Genomic DNA, 21,913 nt, shown 5'->3' with positions numbered 1-21,913 from the left:
ACAGGGAAGCCTGCCATGCTGCAGTTCATGAGGTCGCCAAAAGTCAGACAGGACTTAGCAACTGAACAACAACAACCTATATATCTCTATCATTCACTTCCCTAATTATTTTTGAGATTCATTTTTTTTTTAATTCATAAAATTGACCATTTTAAAATGAGATATTCTCCTTCCTTTTTACTACTAATATTCAACTGATGATTATACCATGATTGTTTTTATCCATTCCAATGTAGGTAGACAAATGATATCATGAACAATGTTGATATCAGTATTCTTGTATATAGATCCTAGTGTACAAGGGTATAAGTTTCTTTAGGGAACATATTGGGAGGCAGTGAAACTGCCTATCTTCTACTTTACTAATGACACATTGTTTCTCAAAGTGGTTGTACCAATTTACATTCCCAACAACAGCATATGGGTGTTCCAGTTACTCCACATCCACATCAACAACTGACAACATCAGACTTCTTAATTTAGGAGTTTATAATAGAACAATTTCTACTTTTCTGGTGGCTAATGACATAGAGCACTTTCTCACAGGTTTACTGGCTATTTGGATTTCCTCTCCTTTCAATTGCCTATTCAAATTCTTTGCCTCTTTTGTTTTTTAACAGAATGGTCATGTTATTCTTAATGACTTGTAGAGGTTCTTTTTCTTTTTTTTTTTTTTCTGTCTTATGTATCAGCCTTTACTTTTACTTAGGACTTGACAAGAAGCTTTAACTAATCAAAAGTTAGTAACTCTGCTTAGTTTACATAGGATGGGTCAAAATGCTTAGAAATTTAAATTTAAAATGCTGAAATATGTTACAATATTTTTTTTAAGTTTTTATCTACTGTTATTGCTGAGCAAAAGTATTTAGTACATAATCCAGACTCATGCATGCTAAGATCAGAATGTTTCTAAATCATTTCCACTCTGAAAAACAAAATTCAGAAGTCATAGTTTGATTAAAAATTATGTCAAAAATGTTTAACACCAATGAATAAAATCAAGAATAGAAAACTTGAGTGTTGAAAAATGAAAAACTGAAATTTCAACTATAAACAGAGCTTTATATATTTTAAAATTTCCTTCTATGATCACTATTTTTCCTTTTCTAACAAAAAGACTATTCTGCTTAGCAATAGAAGAATGTTTAATTACTTACTTAATAAATGCTGGTGGCATATCTCTCTTCAAAATCTGATCCTCAGTGGTTTGAACAGTCTCTTTTCCAACCTACAGGGAAAAAAGATTCACAATTCAATTATAAATTCTCAGACTTTTAAAACTACTACTTAAACATATGGGAAATATCACAATCTATCATTTAAGCTTCTGGATTCAAAGATAATTTCTAGTTTTCTTTTTTAATTATCAGGATTGCTCCTATATTTCCTTCCATAATACAGTTGGATAACAATATGGAGTGCAAACATAAAATATAACCCCTTCTCTAGAGTAATTAATTTGAAGGCATCATTGAGCACACTGAGTGAAATAAAGAAATTCATCATTGAGAATATGTATGTGTGTACTTATTTATGTTTAATCATAAACTGCCACATCTCTGAAAGACTACACGAAGTACATGAAAATCCAGTTAGGTAGGTTAAAATGTCTATTCAGAAAATAATTGACATTACTGGAACTGGGAAAATATATAAAGCAATTATAACTGAAACTAGAACCAAATACATGAAAATACACAGCTTAACTAGTAATCAACATGATATTTTCCCTAATCACCAGTTCAGTCGCTCAGTCATGTCTGACTCTTTGCAAGCCCATGGACTGCAGCACACCAGGCTTCCCTGTCCATCACCAACTCCCAGAGCTTACTCAAACTCATGTCCATCAAGTCGGTGATGCCATCCAACCTTCTCATCCTCTATCGTTCCCTTCTCGCACTTTCAATCTTCCCCAGCATCAGGGTCTTTTTCAAGGAGTCAGTTCTTCCCATCAGGGGGCCAAAGTACTAGAGTTTCAGCTTCAGCATCAGTCCTTCCATTGAACATTTGGGATTGACTGGTTTGATCTCCTTGCAATCCAAGGGACTCTCAAGAGTTCTCCAAAACCACAGTTCAAAAGCATCAATTCTTTGGTGCTCAGCTTTTGTTACAGTCCAACTCTCACATTCACACATGACTACTGGAAAAACCATAGCTTTGACTCCTGGAACCTTTCTTGGTAAAGTAATGCCTCTGCATTTTAATATGCTGTCTAGGTTGGCCATAGCTTTTCTTTCAAGGACAAAACATCTTTTGATTTCATGGCTGCAGTCACCATCTGCAGTGATTTTGGAGCCCAAGAAAATAAAATCTGTCACTATTTCCATTGTTTCCCCATCTATTTGCCATGGAACGATGGGACTTCGTTTTTTGAATGTTGAGTTTTAAGTCAACTTCTCACTCTCCTGTTTCACTCTTATTAAAGGCTCTTTAGTTCTTCTTCGCTTTCTGCCATAAGGGTGGTGTCATCTGCATATCAGATGTTATTGATATTTCTCCTGACAATCTTGATTTCAGCTTGTGCTTCATCCAGCCTGGCATTTCACATACTCTGCATATAAGTTAAATAAGCACGGTGACAATATACAGCTTTGAGGTACTCCTTTCCAGATTTGGAACCAGTCTGTTGTTCCATGTCCAGTTCTAAGCGTTGCTTCTTGACCTGCATACAGATTTCTCAGGAGGCAGGTCAGGTGGTCTGGTATTCCCATCTCTTGAAAAATTTTCCACAGTTTGTTGTGACCCACACAGTCATAGAGCAACTTGAAATAATATATAATGCTACATGCTGTAATGGAATAGACAGTTTTACCCCTTGCTAGTGGCAATGTAAACTGGTACATTCTCTTTGGAAAAGCATTTGCTAACATGTGTTAAGCGAAAAGCAAAGGAGAAAAGGAAAGATATTCCCATTTGAATGCAGCGTTCCAAAGAATAGCAAGGAGAGATAAGAAAGCCTTCCTCAGTGATCAATGCAAAGAAATAGAGGAAAAGAACAGAATGGGAAAGACTAGAGATCTTTTCAAGAAAATTAGAGATACCAAGGGAACATTTCATGCAAAGATGGGCTTGATAAAGGACAGAAATGGTATGGACCTAACAGAAGCAGAAGATATTAAGAACAGGTGGCAAGAACACACAGAAGAATTGTACAAAAAAGATCTTCACGACCCAGATAATCACGATGGTGTGATCGCTCACCTAGAGCCAGACATCCTGGAATGTGAAGTCAAGTGGGCCTTAGGAAGCATCACTACGAACGAAGCTAGTGGAAGTTATGCAATTCCAGGTGAGTTATTTCAAATCCCGAAAGATGATGCTATGAAAGTGCTGCACTCAATACGCCAGCAAATTTGGAAAACTCAGCAGTGGCCACAGGACTGGAAAAGGTCAGTTTTCATTCTAATCCCAAAGAAACGCAATGCCAAAGAATGCTCAAACTACTGCACAGTTGCACTCATCTCACACGCTAGTAAAGCAATGCTCAAAATTCTCCAAGCCAGGCTTCAGCAATACGTGAACCATGAACTTCCTGATGTTCAAGCTGGTTTTCGAAAAGGCAGAGGAACCAGAGATCAAATTGCCAACATCCACTGGATCATGGAAAAAGCAAGAGAGTTCCAGGAAAACATCTATTTCTGCTTGATTGACTATGCCAAAGCCTTTGACTGTGTGGATCACAAGAAACTGTGGAAAATTCTGAAAGAGATGGGAATACCAGACCACCTGACCTGCCTCCTGAGAAATCTGTATGCAGGTCAGGAAGCAACAATTAGAACTGGACATGGAACAACAGACTGGTTCCAAATAGGAAAAGGAGTACGTCAAGGCTGTATATTATCACCCTGCTTATTTAACTTATATGCAGAGTACATCATGAGAAATGCTGGGCTGGAGGAAGCACAAGCTGGAACCAAGATCGCCAGGAGAAATATCAATAACCTCAGATATGCAGATGACACCACCCTTATGACAGAAAGTGAAAAGCAACTAAAAAGCTTCTGGATAAAAGTGAAAGAGAAGAGTGAAAAGTTGGCTTAAAGCTCAACATTCAGAAAACGAAGATCATGGCATCTGGTCCCATCACTTCATGGCAAATAGATGGGGAAACAGTGGAAACAGTGTCAGACTATTTTGGGGGACTCCAAAATCACTGCTGATGGTGACTGCAGCCATGAAATTAAAAGATGCTTACTCCTTGGAAGGAAAGTTATGACCAACCTAGATAGTATATTCAAAAGCAGAGACATTACTTTGCCAACAAAGGTCCATCTAGTCAAGGCTATGGTTTTTCCTGTGCTCATGTATGGATGTGAGAGTTGGACTGTGAAGAAAGCTGAGCGCCGAAGAATCGATGCTTTTGAACTGTGGTGTTGGAGAAGACTCTTGAGAGTCCCTTGGACTGCAAGGAGATCCAACCAGTCCATCCTAAAGGAGATCAGTCCTGCATGTTCAATGGAAGGACTGATGCTGAAGCTGAAACTACAACACTTTGGCCACCTCATGCAAAGAGTTGACTCATTGGAAAAGACCCTGATGCTGGGAGGAATTGGGAGCAGGAGGAGAAGGGGACCACAGAGGATGAGATGGCTGTATGGCATCACCAACTCAATGGACAGGAGTTTGGGTAAACTCCAGGGGATGGTGATGGACAGGGAGGCCTGGCGTGCTGCAATTCATGGGGTCGCAAAGAGTCAGACACAGCTGAGCGACTGAACTGAACTGAATATGTGTTAAGAAACGAATCTGTCCTATCTAAGAATTCCAGTTATGAGAATATACCCTATAAGCAATAATACCAAGTGTGGTAATCACAATATTTCTAAAAATATTCACTATCATGCTAGTTAAAAAAGTAAAAACATTTTTTAAAAACTTATCCAACAATGCGGAACAGGTAATTAAATTAAGATATATCTTTAGCCTTAGTACTATGCAGCCATTAAAACAATGGTTATAAAGACTCAGCACTATGGGAAAATGTTTATTATGTTATAATTCATTCAAAAGGATAAATAAAAAATCATAAGTACACTATGATTAAAACAAACCACAAAATCACTATCATAAGGCCAAAACCCTGAAAGAATATAAAACAAAATGTGTTTATTAATACTTGCAAAATTTTGAGTGAATCTGTATCTGTATGCTCTGTCTTCTAATTTTCTGAAATGTGAATATAAAATTTTTATTTTTTAAAAAGTAATATTAACATATTACTCTGGGTTACTTAGGTGCAGTTATTTCCTATCAAATGATTTTAGTAATTATCTGTCATTTTATACCAAAATCTTTCCAAAAAGTAATGGTTAAAAAAATTTTTTTAATTTAAAATACTGTCACATTAACCAGATTGTGTGTATCTGTACATGTATTTACTACACTACAAATGATATGTATACTTACCCTTTCTTCAAAATCATTCCTATGTAGGGCTTGGATGTCAATTTTTCTTTAACTATATCATATTATAATATAGAAGAAACAAACTTTGATATAAGGGGTAGTGAAATTTACCCTATTATCAATATAAAATTATTTAGGAATGTTAAATCACAAAATACAAACCAGATTTCAATGCAGAAATTTATGAAAATTTTAAAACCCAGATGGAAATTTTCTCAATCATATTATTTAACTTTTTATTGAGTTTAAAGAAGAAAAACTAGTTTAAAAAATCCCAAATGCACAGTAAAGAAGCTAAAATAAATAATAAATAATTCTCAAGAATTACCAGTCAGGCATGAGTTAATGAATACAAGTTTTTTCTCTCATATTAATAGCTCAGAAAAAAGAAAGACACATATACCACTGTGTAATAGCCAGTGCTTTTGTAGACAATAGACAGTCTGTATCATAATAAAAGCCTTTCAGATCAGCAGCTAGTTCTCTAGAGTTTCTCAGATCAAAACATGACAGAATATTTCCAGATGTATTGTTCACCAGAGTTTCCAACAAAACTTAGCCATTCAAAAAGCTGTAGGCCATGACTTCAAGAAGGAAAAGATGAAGTTCAGCAAAAAAGTCACTAGTTCATTCTAAGCATAAAGGGCTTAGAAAGATACTCACACTTAGATAAATGGCAATCCCTTTTATCATATACACCATGTGTACACATACAGAGCGAGAGCTAGAGAGAGGCAAGAGCAGAGAAAGAGTGAGCGAACTGGGGGAATGGGGGGAGTTCCTCTTATATCTCCTTTAGAAAGTATTCAGTTATTCAACATTATTAACATTTACTGAATGCAACTGCATGTGCAGTCACTGTCTAGGTACTTTACACAAAGCAGAAGTAAAAATAAAGTTTCCTGCCTTCATGGAAGTTATATCCTAGTGGGAGTAGACAGAGATAGCACAAAAGTAAACACATAAATAAACAACAATAAAAGAAGTCATGCCAGGTATTAGTAAAGATGATGCTATAAAGAGTATGTGGTTGGAGTGAAAAGAGAAAGAAAGAATAAAGTGAAAATGTTAGTAGCTCAGTTGAGTCCAACTTTTTGCGACCCCATGGACTACAGTCTACCAGGTTCTTCTGTCCATGGAATTCTCCAGGCAAGAATACTGGAGTGGGTAGCTGGGAGCCACAGAGAGGACAAAGAAGTAACACTGGAGCTGAGACTCGGAAGCTGAAGAAGAGCTACTCATGCAGGAGCTGGGAAAGAATAATCCAGACGGGGAAGCAAGAAAAAGACCCAACGCAGGAAAGTTTGGGTATACCCAAAGAGCCCTAAACAGGCCAGAGTGGCTAAAGCTCAGTGAGGAGGGGTATGGTGATAAGGCTGGGTTTTCAGAAGAAAGCAGGAGGGTTAGATCACAAACAGCTTTTTAAGGTCAGGTTAAGATATTTGGAATCTTTTCTAAGTATAACAAGAAGCAGGAGAGCTAAACAAGAGATTGACTTGATCTGATTTCTTTTTTAAGTTTTGGCTGCACTGGGTGGAATCTTCCCAATCCAGCGATCAAACCTGTGTCTCCTGAACTGGCAGGTGGATTCTTATCCACTGGGCAACCAGGGAAGTCCTGATTTTTTTTTTTTTTAAGGTCATTTTGCCTGTTATAAGGAAAAGTGATCTTTGCAGGCAAGGGGAAGCAGAATGACCAGTTAGGAGGCTACTGTAGTCATGCAGAGGAATGATAGTAGTGACTTAAAACAAGACATGAAAGTAGAAATGGAGAATTCATTTTCTTGGAGAGTTAATGGGACTTGCTCTTGGAACGGGTGAAGTAGGGGTTAGCGAGTGGACTGAGAGAAAAAAAAAATTTGAAAAGACATGTAGGTCAATTAAGTAAAATGTCTCCAAAGGCAGCAATGCCAGAAGGCTGATATATAGCAAAGATTTAAGATAAAAAGATACAACAGTCATGAATACACCAGGCAAAACAATGAAATAGCTTTTCAAATATCAAGTATTCTGACCCCAGCAGAGGTAATTACTAACGAATGAGTTCTATTGGGACTTCTTTGGTGGTCCAGTGGCTAAGACTCTGAGCTCCCAATGCAGGTGGCCTGAGTTCAGTCCCTGGTCAGGGAACTAGATCCCACATGCCACAACTAAAGAACCCACATGCTTCAGTGAAGACAGAAATCACACAGGCTGCAACTAAGACCTGGCAAAGCCAAATAAATAAATTTTTTTTAATGAATTCTATTAAAATATTTTGTCTCTTTTGTAAAGAAAAAGGTAAATGAAGAAGAGAAATAGACAATATAAACATACTCAAGGGCTACTTATTTAAAAGCTATTTTTAAGTACTTAAGTGATGGGTACTAAATCTGATTATTTTAAGCTGCATTCATAACCGCAGTGATAGTATCCATAATTGCTCTCATCTTCAATACACTCAGCTTATAATTAGGTTACATACAATGAATGGTCCTATTTTTAAGGTACACATAAAACACGTTTATGTAGAATGAATGCCATTTCTACTTGGGGAATTGATTTTTGGCAATGCTGTCCAACAGAACTTTCCATTATGATGGAAATGCTCTATTTATGTTCTATTTAATTTGCGCCACCCAACACAGCAGCCATTAACCAAGTATGGCTACTGAGCACTTGAAATATGGCTAGTGTAAGTAAGGAATTGAATTATTACTTTTATTTCAGTTTCATTAAATTTAACCTGTTTTATTAAGACTTTTTCATTGGAATATAATTGCTTTACAATGTTTTGTTCCAAACTGGGAAAAGAGTACATCAAGGCTGTATATTATCACCCTGCTTATTTAACTTATATGCAGAGTATAAGAGTACCTCAGAGTACATTTCACAGAGTACCTCATGTGAAATGCCAGGCTCGATGAAGCACAAGCTGGAATCAAGATTGCCAGGAGAAATATCAATAACCTCAGATATGCAGATGACGCCACCCTTATGGCAGAAAGTGAAGAAGAACTAAACAGCCTCTTGATGAAAGTGAAAGAGGAGAGTAAAAAAGTTGGCTTAAAATTCAACATTCAGAAAACTAAGATCATGGCATCTAGTCCCATCACTTCATGGCAAATAGATGGGAAAATAATGGAAACAGTGACAGACTTTTATTTTCTTGGGCTCCAAAATCACTGCAGATGGTGATTGCAGCCATGAAATTAAAAGATGCTTGCTCCTTGGAAAGAAAGTTATGACCAACCTAGACAGCATATTAAAAAGCAGAGACATTACTTTGCCAACAGAGGTCCATCTAGTCAAAACTATGGTTTTTCCAGTAATAATGTATGGATGTGAGAGTTGGACTATAAAGAAAGCTGAGCGCCAAAGAATTGATGCTTTTGAACTGTGGTGTTGGAGAAGACTCTTGAGAGTCCCTTGGACTGCAAAGAGATCAAACGAGTCAATCCTAAAGGCATCAGTCCTGAATATTCATTGGATGAAGGACTGATCCTGAAGCTGAAATTCCAATACTTTGGCCACCTGATGCGAAGAACTGACTCATTTGAAAAGACCCTGATGCTGGGAAAGATTGAAGGCAGGATGAGAAGGCGACAACAGAGGATGAGATGGTAGAATGGCATCACCCATTCAATGGACATAAGTTTGAGCAAGCTCTGGGAGTTAGTGATGGACAGGGAAGCCTGGCATGCTGCAGTCCATGGGGTCTCAAAGAGTCGGACACAACTGAAGAACTGAACTGAAACTGTTGTATTAGTTTCTGTTGTACAATAAAGTGAATCAGCTCTGTGTATACATACATATAACTCCCACTTGGACCTCCCTCCCACTCCACCCCACCCATCTAGGTCATCGCAGAGCACCAAGCGGAGCTCCCTAGGCTATACAGGGAGCTATCTATTTTACACATGGTAGTGCTTTACGTCGGGGATGAATTGGTAGATGTGACTATTTTTTAAACAGTCATTTTAGGTTTACAACAAAATTAAGGAAAAGATACAGAGATTTCCCATACAGTCCCTGCCCCCATACCAATTCAGTTCAGTTCAGTCGCTTAGTCATGTCTGACTCTTTGCAACCCCATGGACTGCAGCACACCAGGCTTCCCTGTCCATCACCAACTCCTGGAGCCTACCCAAACTCATGTCCATTGCGTTGGTGATGCCATCCTACTATCTCATCCTCTATCGCCCCCATACCAATAGCCTCCCCTATTATCAACACCCCCCACCAGAATGGTACATTTGTTAAAACGGATGAGTCTACCACTGACACATCATAATCACCCCAAATTCATAGTTTAAATTATACTCCTCTCTTGGTGTTACACATTCTATGGATTTAGACACATGTATATTGACAGGTATCCATCATCATGGTATCAAGCAGGGTATTGCCCTAAAAATCCTGTGTTCTGCCTTTTCATCCCTCTCTCCATCCAAAACCCCTGGAAAACACTGACCTTTTTACTGTTTCTACAGTTTTGCCTTTTCCTAAACATCATATGCTGGGAGGGATTGGGGGCAGGAGGAGAAGGGGATGACAGAGGATGAGATGGCTGGATGTCATCCTGGACTCGATGGACGTGAGTCTGAGTGAACTCCAGGAGTTGGTGATGGACAGGGAGGCCTGCCGTGCTGCGATTCATGGGGTCGCAAAGAGTCAGACACGACTGAGCGACTGATCTGAACTGAACTGAACATCATATAGTTAGACTCACATGGCATGTAACCTCTTCAAACTGTCTTCTTTCATTTAATGTGAATTTATGGTAGCTGTGGCTAGCAGCTACCATACTGGACAACTTAGGACTATGGAACTTGCACTGTTTCCTAAACTGGTCTTCCTGCCTCCAGGATTCCTTAATTCACTCTTCATACATCTGGTAGATAAATGTTGCTTTTTGCCTTTGCTACTTGGTGTCTTCACAAAAGAAGCGAGCTGGGCCTGGAGAGACCGCAATTACCAGGTGGAGGAGAGAGGGATCAGACAGACCAAGCACAAAGAAGAGCACAGGTCAAGGCTCAGAAGTGTTTGAGCACACAGTTAATAACTAGACAAGAAAAACAGGCTGGTGTGGCTTCAGCAAAGGAAATGAAGTTGGAAAGGCAAACTGGAGTCAGCCTAGGAAGGGCTTTGTATGTCAAAGTGAAGGCAGAGAGGATTATGTAACTTACCCTGCCCATGTATTCAAAGGCTGTCATCCTTTGTACTAGATCTGGATCTTTTCAATTTGGTGTTCCATCACTTTATCAAGTATCAAGTCAAGAACTTCAAAGAAGCCAGTTTCTAAAGATATGCAGGACCAGAAAGGCATCTCCTATGTGTCAACAGCTGACAAAGTCTACAGAGAGCCAGAGACAAAACTTCCTGTTTTTAAGCCATCAACCAGGAGATAACACTTTCCTTCTCTCTCCCCACACTATCAAAACAGAAATAGTTTCTACAGGAGCCATAAAAAGAATAGAACAATTCAGAAAGGGATTCACAAAATGCCCTTTGTTAACTAGTAAGAATCTTCACGGCTTGTAGGGAAACATTATTCCTGGAAATCAACGTTAATATGGGGAAGCGTATGATTTCCTAATACAGGCTACAACTGAGCAAACAGGAGGGTCATTGGTAATCTTGACAAATGCTTCTTGAACCTGTACAGTACCAGGTCATCAAGATTCTTGACTAATTATGTCAAATGTTTGCTACATACATGTTAAGAGCACATGTGTGGGAATTTGGTGATTTGATTACTAGTTACAGCTTTTCCCAGGCAAGAATACTGGATTACCATTCCCTGCTGCAAATAAATGACTATGTGACCTCAAATAAATCATTACATTACTCAATTATTTCTTCCATACTACATGATCTCTTTAAGGGTCTCCTACTTGTCTACTGTGTGTTGACCAAACTTTCTTTTAGCTCTCTGATGTAGAAAAACTTTTTTCTCTACCTTACAATCTCATTTTCTACCTCAAATTCTTTTGGTGAGCAAGAGAAGGTATAAAACGATTAATAAATACAAAATGTAAAAGCTCTCATTTCCTACACATTTTATCTGTATGTTTTATGACTGTGAGATGCCTAAAGTAGATGCCTGATTTTTTTAACCTTTTATAAGCCTTATTCCCTCGAAAAAAAAGACCTGTATAGTAAGGCACTTTTTCAAAACGAATAAAAAAGAATGACATATAAGGTCTTAGTTTTATATTATAGTCTTAAATCCTGAGCAGGTTTTTCAGGTTAGCATTCAACAACAACCCTTTCAAAGTGATCCAGCTTTACTGTAAATACATTTTAGGGCTTCCAAACTGCATTCCTTTGCTTAAACTCAGATTTTTTTGGTTCTATTCAATGCTAAAATAATTTCTTTTATTTTCTTCTTCAGAGAACTGCTTCTAACTCTTGAGGCCCAATTCCACTTCATTCAATGAATAGGCAGTAAGTGCCAACTATGTGTCTGCTAGGTGGTGAAAGAGAATGAGATAAGAAATAAAGCATTCTTAGACATATAAACTGAAATAATGGTAGTGAATGAGTAAAAGACCTGGGGGCATTTTTAAGGGCTTGGCAGGAAGCCTTGTTTCTTTTGAAGAGCTCTTACTTTGTTCCATAGTTAATTTAAATATCTTTTGTTCACTCTGTGACTTTAGTTCCAAGTTACTTGCAAGAAGCCTTTTGTCTTCAGCTGTTCTTATACTCTTTTATCACTATCTATCTCAATTTGGTTCAATAATACAGAGATATGGTTTCTTTTTAGCAAGAAAAAAAAAAAAAAGCTTGGCTGATTCAAGTCACTTCCCAGACTAAAAAGTATGTTAATGTAGATGTCTCCCTTAGCAAGACTAAGTGTAAGAAAACTGGAAGACAAAACACAGCAAGTTGGACTTGTGTTAGTGATTTGTACTGTACAAGTGGTAACTATAGAGCATTATATTAAAATGGTGGCAGGGAGATGGTAATCAACAGAGGTTGCTAACGTATTTAGACAAGAAGATACAAATGATGAAAACGTAACACTAACTTACAGTTAAGGTGACAGTGGGCCGAGCCAAGGTATGAGGTCAACTGACTGACCTATTGATTGTGACCAGACAAGGGAATATGCATTCATCTGCCTATGAGTTTGGCTCAGTATGAGGCTGATCAATCTATTATTTGGAACAGCCATTTTGATAGGTTGTTGTTGTTGAGTCACTAACAAAATGAAAAAGCTGATATGACACCAGAACAACAACATGTCCGATTCTTTGCGACCCCATGGACTCTAGCCCACCAGGCTCCTCTGCCCATGGGATTTCCCAGGCAAGAATACTGAGGCGGGTTGCTATTTTCTTTTCCAGGGGATCTTCCCAACCCAGGGATCGAACCTGCATCTCCTGCTTGGCAGGTGGATTCCCAACTACTAAGCCACCTGGCAAGCCCATTCTGATGCGTTGCCATGTCCAATACTATGTGTGGGTCATACAAGGGTAGTGAAAATGTATGTGTCTCAATATCAGCAACACTTTCGATTGTTTTCCTACAATGGTTGGTGACGGACTTGTGATCCATCCACTCACTCACTGGTTCCTTTTGTATCATTCAAAGATGACACACCAGGGACTTCCCTGGTGGTCCAGTGGTCAAAACTCCATGCTTGCAATACAGGGACTGGGAATTCAATCCCTGGTCAGGGAACTAAAATCCCACATGCTGCCCAGAGTGGCTAAAAAATAAAAAAAATAAAAGCAGAAGCAGGGTTTTTAAAAAAAAAAATGACACACCAGAGCCAATGTCTGTTTATTTCGTTTTAAAATTTATTTTTGGCTACACTGGGTTTTCCGTGCTGTGTACAGGCTTTCTCTAGTTGCAGTGAGTGGGGGCTACTCTCTAGTTGAGCAGGCTTGTCACCGCAGTGGCATCTCCTGTAAAGCATGGGCTGTGGTAGTTGTGGCACAGGGACTTAGTTGCCACGCGGCATATGGAATCTTCCCAGACCATGGATCTGGAGTCTTAACCACTGGACAAACAGGCAAGTCTCAGAACCAAGTTTTTTAAAAGCCACATATACCAGAAAAATTAGGACTCTTTAACCTACTCTGATTTCTAACTCATTCATTTAATCAAGCACTTACTGAGAACTTCATACATAATAGCCATGCACAACAGTGTGTGATGGGAACACAAAAAATAAGGGAGACGCAGGCCTTGCCCTTCATAGACAAGACAAATGCTTAAATAAATCATTGTAAGACAAGGTAATGCTCTAACAGAGTTACATCCAAGTTTCACAGAGGAAAAGAAACTCTAAGAAGGCTGATAAGAGTTCTCCAGGAGTGATGGGATTTGGGGAAGAAAGAAGAGGTTTCCAATGATGGAGAAGCATATGTGAAATCATGGCCAGTTCAGGGAACACAGACCCACGCAGCTGGAACAAAGGGTATTGGGTGGAGGAGAGGGATAGAGAGTAGGAAGCTGGAGAAACAAAAAACGCCACATCAGGGAGGGTCCTATGTGCAATGTACTTAGACTTCACTCTCTAAAGCAGTGGGAAATTATTTTAGGTTTCTAAGCAAAAGACATATTAGGTTTATATTTCAACAAGAAAAACTCAGGAGAAACAATGGACCAGAGGGAGAAAAACTAGAAATACAAGTTCATTTATTCAATCAAATATTTATATAACATACCATGTGCCAAGTATTAAGACAGTGACGAAGAAAATACACATGGCCCCTGACCTCAGGAAGCATAGGGTCTCAGTAAAAGATAAACTAAAAGTGAACTAAAGCAGCAGCAGTACAGATGGATATGAGGGCAGATGTAAGAAATCCATCTACATGACACTCAGTCCAAACAGAGGGCAACGGACACACCCAGACTTCTGAATCAAGTGACTTGGTAATGTCAGGGGAAGCACACTGACTGAAACTGCCCACCCTGGCCAGGCACCATGGTAAACATTTACGTGAGTTATTTTATGACAGGAGGTCTCGGAACACGGAAATAATAAGCCACCACCAAACAGAAGAATTCGGGAAAGGCCAAAAGGAGAACCACGTTTCTGACCATCTCCCAAAATCCTTCTTGCTGGCATCCATCTTGGCTAAGCAATGTGTGTGCCACCAGGAAGGCCTCTAAGTCAGAATGATTGGCCAAAGACGACTAGGAAACTAATCCTATCACCATAAAAACCGAGGCTGTGAGCCATGTGGCAGAGCAGTTCTCCTGGGTTCCCTTACCCTACTGTTCTCCATCCGGGTGCCCCTTCCCAATACAATCTCTTGCTTTGTCAGCTCATGTGTCTCCCTGGACAATTCACTTCCAAGTGTTAGACAACAGCCCACTTTTGGGCCCTGGAGGGGTCCCCCTTCCTGAAACAGTAATACCTGTAATGGAGGACGACAGCCAGCTCCAAGAGAGAAACTAAAACTTATCTATGGGATGTTCAGATGCAGATAAGCAAATGTTCAAGGAGAAATCATACAGATGATTCCTCAGTTTAATTCACTGGGTTGAAAAAATAGGTTGTGGCTGGTGGAATCAGCTGATGAAAAGAGCTGAGAAGGCAATGTGTGAGTGCAGGGTCAGGGAGTGGTAGAACTGTGTCATGAAAGTCAAAGGGATCGAGTTTAAAGAAAGTGAAAAATAGTGTCAACTCTAGAGAAAGGTTAATGGTTTCCAGTACATTTACAGACTTGTACAACCATCACCTATATATTGTCATCCTGCTTATTCAACTTACATGCAGAATACATCATGTGAAATGCCGGGCTGGATGAAGTACAAACTGGAATCAAGATTGCCAGGAGAAATACCAATAATGTCAGATATGCAGATGACACCACCCTAATGGCAGAAAGTGAAGAGGAACTAAAGAGCCTCTTGATGAAGGTGAAAGAGGAGAGTGAAAAAGTTGGCTTAAAACTTAACATTCAGAAAACTAAGATATGGCATCCAGTTCCACCACTTCATGGCAAATAAATGGGAAAAAATAGAAACAGTGACAGACCTTATTTTCTTGGGTTCCAAAATCACTATGAACAGTGACAGCAGCCATGAAATTAAAAGACACTTTCTCCTTGGAAGAAAAGCTATGACAAATCTAAACAGCATATTAAAAAGCAGAGATATCACTTTGCCAACAAAGGTCCATATAGTCAAAGCTGTCATCTTTCCAGCAGTCATGTATCAATGTGAGAGTTGAACCATAAAGAAGGCTGAACACCAAAGAATTGATGCTTTCAAACTGTGGTGCTGGAGAATACTCCTGAGAGTCCCTTGGAAAGCAAGGAGATCAAATCAGTCAATCCTAAAGGAAATCAGTCCTGAATATTCATTGGATGCTGAAGCTGAAGCTCCAATACTTTGGCCACCTAATGCGAAGAGCTGACTCACTGGAAAAGACCCTGATGCTGGTAAAGATTGAGGGCAGGAGCAGAAGGGGGCGACAGAGGATGAGATGCTTGGATGGCATCAACTCAGTGGACATGAGTTTGAGCAAACTCAGAAGACAGTAAAAGACAGCACAGCCTGACATGCTACAGTCCATGGGGTCGCAAAGAGTTTGACAAGACTGAACAACACCACCACAACCACCACCACAATCAATTTTAGAACATTTTCATCACCCCAAAAAGTATACTCCCTATATGGGACATTTGGGGTTCCTACCCGTTGTTTTCTTACTGAGATTCAGATCTCATATGGCCAAAGCTTTTGATACTTTGAACGATGTCAGTACGGAATTAGGATTTGTAGGATACTCAGGGAAACTGTTACTCAGGGAAAGCTAGAAGTTGCAAACTAGTGGCCTTTGTGCAGAATTTGAGTCAAGGGTGATTTTTCTTTGGTCCTTAAAAAAAAAAAAAAACTTCACAAAGATTCAAATTTCTGACATCTCTTAAAATATCAAAAGCTTTGACCATATGAGATCTGAATCTCAGTAAGAAAACAATGTGTAGGAACCCCAAATGTCCCATATAGGGAGTATACTTTCTGCATCACTCCCTAAAATGTTAACAGCCAGACCATTTCACTCATTTATGTCACTGTCTGGTCCCTGGGGGTATCAGAGTTTTTCACTCCTATACTAGGCAACCCTCTCAGTGTCTACACAGAGTTAAAAGTTCCTAAAGCCACTCTCAGAAATTCCTTATCCAACTCTTCTCTAAATATTTTCTAAAAGTGCTCTTATGAGAGGTATGAGAAAGACTGAGAAGTATTTATATCAGGAATGACAAAATGGGAGTGCATGGAACAAGTGCAACCCACAGACCTATTTTGTTTGATCTGCTCTGTATTCTTTTTAAATGGAAAATTTCACATAAAAAGAAATATAGATTTTTAGATTTTATTGATTATCAGGAAAATCTGGAAACATTAGGCCCTGTTTCCATGTGGCAAAAATAAGCTGAAGATAATAACAGTATTCTTCAATCAGGGCCTGTACTTTTCAGTTGACCAGTCTCTCTGGTCAGCCACTCCCTGGTGCCCTATAACCCACCTGATTCACTCATTTTCTGTTTGACTCTGCAGGTATTTGAGTTTGCGACACCTGATATAACAAAAAGATTCCATTCTTAATTAGCACAGTAGACAAGGCAAACTCCCCAATATCAGGAGAGTCATGTAAAATTTTACTATGCCTCAGATATTTCACTAATAACGAAACACCTCAGTTGCTCCCCAATATATATCCACTTCAAAAAACAAAAGAAAATGACTGGAAGGAATTACAGTATGGAAAGTAGAACTTCAGATGATTTTTATTTTCTTCTCAATCCTTTTCCATCCTTTTCAGATTTTTTAAAAAATGAGTATGCAATGCCTTCATAATCAGAAAAATACCAATTAAATTTTTAAAACATGTCAACAATATTGTTGGTGTGAAACAGTCCATAAAGTAATGAGACAACACCGGCACCTAAAAGGTTCAAATTTTGACCAATTGCCCAAAACTTAAATGTGCATCAAAAAGAATACAACCGAACAGGTTAAAGAGCAGGTGAACTACATCAGCGGCAAATTCTAATGTCAAACTAACTCACTTGATGCAACATAGTTTCCTTAGAGCTAGGGTTAAGCTGCCTTGGCAGCAGTTGCTTGTTTTAACACAACATGAGATTGAGTGTATCAATTAGGCTAGATAAATGTTAGCAGAGCAGCCTTGCTCACCAGATCTCTTATTTATGAAGATACTGTGGACAGTCTTCCAATTTGCAAATACTGCATTCTCTCCCTCAACTCCAGACTCTTCTGTGGACACAACCATGGACACCTGTGCACTGGGTGGCCACCAATTTCTTAATAACAAGAAAGCAAGTCATCATCACAGATAACTTTCCACCACCCACTTTCTCCCACAATGAATTCAAAAAGATCTTTCATTCTTTTCATTATTTCTTCGACATATCTATAAACTAGTCCTCTATGGCTCTATTAAGGTGACAAGCTCCATGGATTAAAAACATGAAAAAAAGAAAGGAAAGCTAAACACTGCTAAGAAAAATCAGGTCAACTCTACCGCCTATCCTATGTATCTCAAACAAGATTATAAGGAAATAATACATATGAATGTGCTTTGTACTCTATGGAAGTGTTATCAAATGCAGGCTGTCTCTGTGTCATAAATGTTTAATCCCTTAAAGTATCCTAGAGGCCCCATCAGCATCAAAACAGTCTTTAGGACTTCCCTGGTGGTCCAATGGTTAAGAATCCACCTGCCAATGCAGGGGACATGGGTTCAATCCCTGGTCTGGGACGATCCCACATGCCGTGTGACAACGAAGCCCAGGCGCCACAACTACTGAGCCTGAGTATCCAGAGTCCCTGCTCTGCAAACAAGAGAGGCCACCACAATGAGAAGCCCTCACACCTCAATGAAGAGTAGCCCCTGCTCACCGCAACTAGAGAAAAGCCCTCACAGCAACGAAGACCCAACACAGCCAAAGAAAATAAATAACTCTTCAGGAAAAAAAACAAAAAACCCAAAACAGTCTGTATTTCCCTCACTGCCCTCTAACTAAATCTGCTTTTCCCAAGCATTCCACAGAATACACTCTTATTTTTCCTGTTTTTCTACTTTAATAGCTAGAATTGCAAATGCGTTTTTTTCCTAACAGATTTAGTTCATTTGTAATACTGTCCCTACGGAAAAACACTGTCTCCAAACCAATTTGTAAACGAATTTCGAAAATTCACCCATTTTTATGTTTGGAAAACTGGGACCAAGGGCCCATCCTAGACAGCAACATGGAGAGGTAGGAAAAGCACTGGGGCTTTGGAAGGAATCTTCAAAGTTTTAGCTGCTTAGTCACGTCCGACTCTTTGCGACCCTGTGAACTGTAGCCCACCAGGCTTCTCCGTCCATGGAATTCTCCAGGCAAGAATACTGGAGTGGGTAGCCATTCCCTTCTCCAGGGGATCTTCCTGACCCAGGGATCAAACCCAGGTCTCCTACATTGCAGGCAGATTCTTTACCACTGAGCCACCAGGGAAACTGTTAAAACTAGTTCTGTATCCTGGGGCAAGTAATAATCTCTTTGAGCCTGAATCTCTTTATCTGTAAAAGGGAAAAAGGAAAATGTCTCTCATGGCTGAAGAATGTAGTAATACAGAGATAAATCACCTAATATATATATGCACCTGGAAAGATAACAGATACTAAATAAATATTAGTCCCTTTTTCTTCCCCTCTGCCATTGCAGCACTCATTTGTGACTTCCATTTTATCCTTAAAAAAATTATTTTAATATTAAGAACATGCTACAAGTTAGGACCCCTTCATTACCTCATTAAATCCTTTTAAACAAGCCTATGAAGGAGGTACCACCGCTAAATCATTTCACAGATGAAGAACAGAGGCACGGAGTGATTAACTGACTTGCCTAAAATCACTCAGTTCAGTTCACTTGCTCAGTTGTGTCCGACTCTTTTGAGACCCCATGAACTGCACCACACCAGGCCCCTCTGTCCATCTCCAACTCCCAGAGTTTACTCAAACTCATGTCCATTGAGTTGGTGATGCCATCCAACCATCTCATCCTCTGTCGTCCCCTTCTCCTCCTGCCCTCAATCTTTCCCAGCATCAAGGTCTTTTCAAATGAGTCAGCTCTTCGCATCAAGTGGCCAAAGTATTGGAGTTTCAGCTTCAACATCAGTCTTTCCAATGAACACCCAGGGCTGATCTCCTTTAGAATGGACTGGTTGGATCTCCTTGCTGTCCAAGACTCTCAAGAGTCTTCTCCAACACCACAGTTCAAAAGCATCAATTCTTTGGCGCTCAGCTTTCTTCACAGTCCAACTCTCACATCCATACATGACTACTGGAAAAACCATAGCCTTGACTAGACAGACCTTTGTTGGCAAAGTTATGTCTCTACTTTTTAATATGCTGTCTAGGTTGGTCATAACTTTTCTTCCAAGGAGCAAGCGTCTTTTAATTTCATGGCCACATTCACCATCTGCAGTGATTTTGAAGCCCAAAAAAATAGTCTGCCACTGAGTTTCCACTGTTTCCCCATCTATTTGCCATGAAGTGATGGGACTAGATGCTATGATTTTAGTTTTCTGAATGTTGAGTTTTAAGCCAACTTTTTCACTTTCCTCTTTCACTTTCACCAAGAGGCTCTTTAGTTCTTTGCTTTCTGCCATAAATGTGGTGTCATCTGCATATCTGAGGTGATTGATATTTCTCTCAGCAATCTTGATTCGAGCTGTGCTTCATCCAGTCCAGCATTTCTCATGATGTACTCTGCATATAAGTTAAATAAGCAGTTGTGTCCTACTCTTTGAGACCCCATGGACTACAGCCCACCAGGCTCCTCTGTCTATGGAATTCTCCAGGCAAGACTACTAGAGTGGGTAGCCATTCCCTTCTCCAGGGGATCTTCCCGACCCAGGGATCAAACCTGGGCCTCCTGCATTGCAGGCAGATTCTTTACCATCTGAGCCACCAAGGAAGCTGACTTAAAAACTCAACATTCAAAAAACAAAGATCATGGCATCTGGTCCCATCACTTAATGGCAAATAGATGGGGAAACAGTGGAAGCAGTGACAGACGTTAGTTTTAGGGGCTCATCACTGCAGATGGTGACTACAGCCATGAAATTAAAAGACGCTTGCTCCTTGGAAAAAAAGCTACAACCAACCTGAACAGCATATTAAAAATCAGAGACATTACTTTGCCAGCAAAGGTCCATATAGTCAAAGTCATGGTTTTTCTAGTAGTCATGTACGGATGGCAGAGTTGATCCATATAGAAGGCTGAGCACCGAAGAATTGATGCTTTTGAATTGTGGTGCCAGAGAAGACTCTTCAGAATCCCTTGGACAGCAAGGAGATCAAACCGTCAATCTTAAAGGAAATCAACCTTGACTATTCATTGGAAGGACTGATGTTGAAGCTGAAGCTCCAATACTTTGACCACCTGATGTGAAGAACACTCACTGGGAAAGACTCTGATGCTAGGAAAGATTGAGGGCAGGAGCAGAAGGGGGCAACAGAGGATGAGATGGTTGGATGGCATCACTGACTCAATGGACATGAGTTTGAGCAAACTCTGGGAGATAGTGAAAGACAGGGAATCCTGGCACGCTACAGTCCACAGAGTCACAAATACCATTACTCTGTGTTTTTCAAAAACGTGGAAGACACATTCAATGATGTCTCAAGTTTTCTGCTGTAAATCGGCATGATTTTACAATTCTTTGGAACTTTCAGATGGCAAGAAGGACAAGAAAAACTTCAAGCTCACAACAGGCAAATATAAACCATCAAGATGAAGTTTAAACAACTTATGTTGTTTGATTTTCCTTCCCAGAAGTTGGAAAATTTACACAGCAAACAGGGGTCACGCTCATTAGGGCTTCAGTTGCTTAAGCTTCTTAACTGTTACTTGCTTAGAGATGATCAACTGAGTCAACCTGGCTACAACTAGCTTTCAAAATTGAACCAGGAATGATCAACAATATAGCCCTTTAAAAAAAAAAAAAAAAAAAAACAAACAGTGCACTCAAACTTGAAGTAGTAACCCAATAGCAAAAATAAATATTGTTACTACTGTTGGGAACCATCCTGCCTGGTAACTGGAAATTATTCAGAGTCACTTTACAGTATAGTAATTTAATTTGGCTCTAGGCTATAAAAGACGCTCTGATCCATTCAATTAGGGCCATAAGTAAAACTATTCTATTTCTTACCTCAAGCTACAAACACACTTCTTACAAGCAACCAGAACTGGAAATTCAATGTTTTGTAATATTAATGTGTCAAATGGTTAAGGTTCCCAATATAAAGCTTATAGGAAAAACTCCTGTGTTATAGTACCTATAAAACCCCCAAAGTTTTACCTTTAGGCTTTTCTTTTTTTTCTTCTCAACTACTATAAATATAACTTAGTGAGATTATATACGGGCTGAGCACACTTAGTTTTAAACTTGTTGAAAAGTGAAATAAACCAGCCAAGATGTATAGATAGAAAAAAGTTATCAACCATCTACAGCAATACTAGTCATGTGTATGCCTTTTGCACATT

At 39.3% G+C, this 21,913-nt stretch overlaps 1 protein-coding gene across 2 annotated transcripts in view; it reads right to left on the bottom strand.

Annotated features, from left to right (window-relative positions):
• Nucleotides 1–21,913, bottom strand: part of VCL (vinculin) — a 112,015-nt gene that overhangs the window by 67,650 nt on the left and 22,452 nt on the right. For both annotated transcript variants that reach the window (XM_027962288.2, XM_027962290.2), the window contains exon 2: nucleotides 1,158–1,228. In XM_027962288.2, the coding sequence (XP_027818089.1) occupies nucleotides 1,158–1,228 (71 nt within the window). The remainder of the gene's footprint in view (nucleotides 1–1,157; nucleotides 1,229–21,913) is intronic.

This window comes from Ovis aries, chromosome 25 (assembly GCF_016772045.2).
Source record: "Ovis aries strain OAR_USU_Benz2616 breed Rambouillet chromosome 25, ARS-UI_Ramb_v3.0, whole genome shotgun sequence".
Lineage (NCBI taxonomy): Eukaryota > Metazoa > Chordata > Mammalia > Artiodactyla > Bovidae > Ovis > Ovis aries.
The sequence above is the reverse complement of the archived record's forward strand: the minus strand, read 5'-3'. Positions and strand labels throughout refer to the sequence as shown.